This window comes from Azolla caroliniana, unplaced genomic scaffold (genome assembly GCF_043228905.1).
Source record: "Azolla caroliniana isolate FFs.n. ecotype wild unplaced genomic scaffold, voAzoCaro1.0.p SCAF_11, whole genome shotgun sequence".
Lineage (NCBI taxonomy): Eukaryota > Viridiplantae > Streptophyta > Polypodiopsida > Salviniales > Salviniaceae > Azolla > Azolla caroliniana.
The window spans coordinates 224,929-230,889 of NW_028230446.1; the positions used below are offsets into that span (position 1 = coordinate 224,929).

At 40.8% G+C, this 5,961-nt stretch overlaps 1 protein-coding gene across 1 annotated transcript; it reads right to left on the bottom strand.

Annotated features, from left to right (window-relative positions):
- Positions 1–2,162: 2,162 nt before the first annotated feature.
- LOC147857491 (protein LIKE EARLY STARVATION, chloroplastic-like) lies at positions 2,163–3,434 on the bottom strand. The gene is made up of 2 exons (XM_087327411.1): positions 2,909–3,434; positions 2,163–2,632 (listed from the first exon to the last, which is right to left on the bottom strand). The coding sequence occupies exons 1-2, from the start codon at positions 3,250–3,252 to the stop codon at positions 2,434–2,436; spliced, it is 543 nt and encodes a 180-aa protein (XP_087183537.1). The 5' UTR covers positions 3,253–3,434; the 3' UTR covers positions 2,163–2,433.
- Between the last annotated feature and the right edge of the window lie 2,527 nt (positions 3,435–5,961).

Sequence of the window (5,961 nt, forward strand, 5' to 3'; positions counted from 1 at the left end):
GGTTTTATTGACGGCGTTCTTCCTCTCATATAGACATGACAGCTTTTGCCACATCTCCTAAGCATTTGTGTCGTTCGCCACATGCTGAAGGACACTTACATCGACCCACTGTCAGATGGTGGCCACTACCTTTCTGTTAAGAAGTTTCCATTCCGACTCTAATACCCTTGTGGGTAATTCTGATGTGTTGATCGGTTCATACAGGTCTTTAACTATGAGAAGGTCCTACATCTTTATCTTCCAGTCTGCATAGTTTTGAGAGTTTAGAACTATCATTCCTGGGAAGCCACTCACACCTCCTTCCATGCTTGCACCTCAAGCTCTGATACCAGTTTGTTGAGAAAGGAATCGTCAATCCACAAGAAAAGGAATATGTTGAAATACACAACGCAGGGATACAGAAAACAGTGTACACAGATTTAACGTGGAAAAACCCTAAAGCGAGAGAAAACCCACGGAGAAAGGAGCTTCACTATAGAGTGGATATACAACTACGAGATCAGAATACAACACTCTCTCCACAGAGTGTAAACAACCTCACAGGGCTCTTGGCGTATGTTGTTTCTAAACACATTTATGGCGCCACTCACTCACTCACACTCGCACACACTCTCTTCTCAATAGAACTACACTATAGAGGCTCACACATCCACATACACACATGTTCCATTTGCCCTGGGTGTATTTATACTAATACACAAAATGGGCTATTTATAATCATGGCCATTATTATCCAAGAATAGTACTCTTACTAATCAACCGACTCATTCATCGACTGTCGGGTCGGTCCGACTAGTCGACCTGGTCATCGACCATCCGATTGGCCCAGCTAGCCGATCGTGTCTTCAACCTCGATCAACTCTCTCTGAGTCGATGTTACCCCTAAGAATATACGAGGAGGCATAAGGGTATGTGTAATGATGTGATTGATGTGTATGTATGATATGAATGACTGTGTGAGGATGAAATGTATACGTGTATGAACACATGCACATTTGTGTGCATGTGTACAAAGGTGAGAAAGTGGGTAAGTAATGTAACTCCCGACTTGTCTCATTCTTTATTTGTAACAGTTACCTCTTGTACTATATAAACCCCACCCATGGGGCATAATGAAGGATATCTTTTTCCCCTCTCATTTTGTATTTTCACTCTCTCCTCTCTCTCTCTATTGTAACCCCCTCGAGAAGGGGCTAAAGCCATTCTAGGCTTCACCCCCCACCCTAACAACACTTTTGGCATGCCTAAACGACCGACCTCCCTTGAGAAGAGTCACTTTCTCCCTCCCTCACTCTCCCGCTCCATCACTAATACCTAATTAATCCCTCATTCTCTCCCTCTTTGCGTGTCTATCTGTATCTGTGTTGGAGAGTGTCTATTTGTATCTGTAACTAGTCAGAACAAACCTTAGTTCAACACGGCCAGTACGTATGCGGCCGACATTGAGAATAAGGAACAATTCTTTGAAACGGATGGGACGGTTGTCGCTGACGGAACTGTTGGCCCTCTAAATTTCCGTACTACATAGTGTTGATACTAGAATCAACAAAATCAGTCGGACTAACGAGAAGTATCCTCATCGATTTCTCAATGTTTCACTTACGTAACCTTCTAGCCGAGGTCAATTTTGTCACTAAGATTGTTGTTCTAGCTAGGCCTTCTTGCTCTCTAGAGCCAAGTGAAACGCAGTGATCATTGGAATGCAAGGCCATGAACATGATGTAAGGGAAGGCCTAATCTATCTCGAACCAAAGGTTGGTTCTCTGAGCTGCAAGTACCTACCCGCATAATTTCCTTTAAGAGACCCTATTGCATGACTAGGTCATTCCTTAACAGTGTGTGGAAACAATTTTAATAACATTATGGGGTGTACCTCCCCCTTATTTTATTTATTCTCACATGAATCGAGTTCTCTTGCCCGAGAAGACGTCAAAATCTCCACCGTCTAAGAAACGTAGGGCTGGCAAGCAAGAAGGGGAGGAATAGATGTAGCCGGGAACAAAAAAGCAAGAGAGGATAGAAGATAAAAAGGGAGATATTTTAGAGAGAGCGAGATTGAAAGGAATGGGAGAAAATCGAAAAGAATGGACACATGAGAAACATCCCCTCGTCAATCATGCCTTAGATTTGTAAGGTCAGCCTATGCTAAGTTTGATCATAGGATACCTCTCAGTGGTCATGAACACATGAGAAACATCCCATCTTCGATCATGCCGTAGATTTGTATGGTCAGCCTATGCTAACAACAAGATTGGGGACACCTAATGGTAATCTATATGAATACCCTGAGAAGGGTTAACCCACCAAATGAATGGTGTCCAAACCCAGATATAGAACAACACTCTAAGCAAGGTTTAGATGGATGTAACATTAAATAAACAGCAGGATATGATTTGGCATATGCAGGTACAATTGTTCACAATTGTTTTTATCTTACCTCTCATGCCAAACATGAGCATGTCCAGGTTCTAATGGGGTCGCCTTATCTATTTTACACCATTTCTCAGTTGATTTTGCTGCATGCCCAGATGCATCATAGTGCTCCCACCATTTTTCATGCCATTCAGTACCATATCCGTTTCTCCCCCACTTGTCAGCATTTTCCTCAATATGAAGAAGTCCAAATGATAAATCTTGCAGAAAATAATCAATCATGAAGTTTTAGTAATCCACAATCGTACATAGACCGGTCCTCACAAGAAGCAGACTTAAATATAATGGCAGTTATAGCAGCTTAAATCTCTTCATATTAACTCAATAGGCCAAACAACAAGAAGCATGTAAAAAAAAGGAAAAATGAAGAGGTTCAATTAATAACAGCGTCGAAACTTGCTCGCACCAAATGGACTATTTCACCTGATGGTAGCAAACTAACTAAGTAGCATGATAGACATGAGAACATACCTGCCACATTGCTTCTTTCCAAAACTCCCGCCATACGTTTCCAGCTGTATCACGACCTGAATTCTCGCCTCCGAGCTCCTTGTAATCAAATTTATCAAATGCTTCCCAGAACTTCTCTTCCCATTCAGTTCCATCAAGATTGATACCCCTGATCACAGTCCATGAGCATGTAACTCCATCATTCCGCAATTCTTTACCTGTCTCTTTCCACCAATAGGATCCATCTCCATTGACACCACTGTTCATATTTGCACCTGTATTATCTTGCTGCATAACTGAAGTAACTTGATTTGCCATGTCTGGAATGGGCACACTGGAGACCAACATCTTCAGATGTTTTAATAGCATTCTCTTGAACTTCTACAAGCGATTGAAGTGGTGGAAGAGAAGATTTTGCTCTACTTTGGAATACCAGCAACCCAGTTTCCATGTTTTCAAAAGGGATATCCAAAGAAGGTGATAATTTCTCTTTTTCAACGACAAAAGAGGATCTATGAGACAAAGTACTGGGCTCCAGACTTTTTGGGATTTTACTTGTTTCATCTGTCTTCTTATCAGGAGGTGACCACGTCCAAAAATCTGGGCCAGGGGTTGCATGAGCTCCCAAGGAAAGATTTGTGGTGGAAGTATCCTTAACCTGGTCCTCTAAGAAAACAAATATTACAAATCATGAAACAAAAGAAAAATAATCAATGGCCCAACAAGCTCTGTGATAGAACATGACAGTAGCAATCTGCTCACTGTGATGTATAAAAAAGAATCATCAATGGACCAACAAGCTCTGTGATAGAACATAACAGTAACTCTGCTTTGATGGATGTCACATTTCATGTAAATGTTATTCCCAATAACATACAGTTGAAATGTTTTACTCTAAGCATCCATAGGTAATGTGCATCTTATGTTACATACATCTCATCTAGCCAAAGATAGAGGAAAAGAAAATCTTCATTGGTCTTGCAGCTCGTATTCTGTAGAAGAATACATGTACCATGATAGACATGCAAGATCAATTAAACATGCAGATACAATTAACTATGAGAACACATGTTGTGAAACCCAATCAAAGAGGATCAGATATGTTTATATCAATATGTTCTCTGCACCCTATGCCAAGCAGCAACAACATTCTTCAAGTTAAACTTCCTCTCTTTACTTTTAAGGATATCTCATTTGCAACTTCACTTAACATCAAGTAGCATGGCCTCTTAAGAGCTTTATTACGGTTGTAACTTGTGTTGCATGTGTTTGTGATATAGATCTTGTGACTGCTAATTGCAACATGACTCTATGCACTTCTTAAGTTAATACTCCTTTCCTTTACTTAAACGGATCTCACATTAGCAACTTCTCCTACCATCAAGGACCATGCCCTCTTAAGAGCTTTATTGAGGGTGTGGTGCATTGGATGAGTTTGTCTCACATATAGATCAAATGTTCCCGTTGAAAGAGGAAATTTGTATTGCTTTTGTACTAGAAATAGTAACTTTATTGGTATTTTACTAGCTTTTTTTTAGTGTTTGGGATACTAAGTTACATTAAATTTCGATGTTTTTCTACTAATTTTAATGAACTTTACCTTTGTTTTAAGGTTTACAGTGTTCCTTTAAAAGAATAATTTCATATCATTGTGTTATTGCCTGTTATTTGCAGTGAACCTCGTTAAAAGATTCCATCTTTTAAACTAAAGATTCCCTCCCCAACCAAAAAGCTTGTCGACAATGTGAATAAGCAAGAATCTCGAAAAACTTTGATGGAGTCGGCAGGTGACGGGACTTCCAAGTCTTCGGGTGGAAATACAATGAGGATTGTTGAGAATCAAGCTCAACCTAACATTGTGTGTGAACACACCCCTTGAGCATTTATGAGCACTCAAAGGTCAAGAGTCATACCACTCTCTACACATTAACTATGTGTCATAGAATCATATTGTATGACACATAACTAATGAGTTTCATATTCCCCATGACTAATGGGTCTCCACATTCCCCAAGAGAGTGGTTGTTATAGTTAGTTAATGAAGAGAGAGGGTGATTAAGAAAAGCACCCTTCTCCTACTTCATACTAAGTCAGTTGTGATTCCTTATAATGCTACATTTTGTATTTGCTATTTTACTTGTGAATATACATCTTCTTCTTCTTCTTGAGTATTTCATTTTCTCTAGCTTATCTATCTTGTGTTTCTCTTCTCTTCTCTCTTTTCTCTCACACATAACACACATCTCTTCCGCTACACAAGAATCATACCCAATTCTTTACAGGGTATCAGAGTGGTTTGGTAGCTTGATCTAGCCCATCCGTGTGTATTGTGTTCTACGCCGACGTTCAAGAAGAACCAGTCCATCACTATCGTAGTGTGACCACATAGCTCGTATTCAAGAGAGAAGAAAAAGAAAAGAATGAAGAAATCTTCATCGACAATGAATCCTCAAATGGGCAACGCTCTCCCTAACGAGAAGCTAGATCGAAACAACTTTGCATTTTGGGAGTACAAGATGCACCAATACCTTGTCGGCCGACCCAAAAGACGCCGACTACACAACATGGGAGCAAGCGGCAAGTCGAGTGATGTATTGTTTGGCAACGTGTGTTCACGACCACATGCTCGGTTACATTCGAGAAGTCGAGACGCCAAAGAAAGAGTGGGAGAATCTACTAAAGATTTTCACCACCAAGAGTTGAACAACATCCAACAAAGGGATATGTCCATCACAAGATACACCTTGAAGATCAAGGAGCTTTGTAATGCACTCGGCTCGATAAGCGTCACCGTGGAGGATGACGAAATGTTGTAAATATGCTTCAACGGCCTTGCACCACGATTCGGCACGATGAGGACCGCCATACTAGCACGGGAGAATTCTCCCTCCTTCTTCAATCTTCAATCCATGTTGTTGGTCAAAGAAAACCACGTTCGGACAAGGAGCAACACCTCGAAAGGCCACATGCTTTACTCACACTCAGATGGAGGAAGAGGACGCGGTCGTGTAAGAAGAGGTCAATTTGGCCAAGGACGAAGCGGACGAGGCCCAACTTATGAAAACAACTCCACATTTC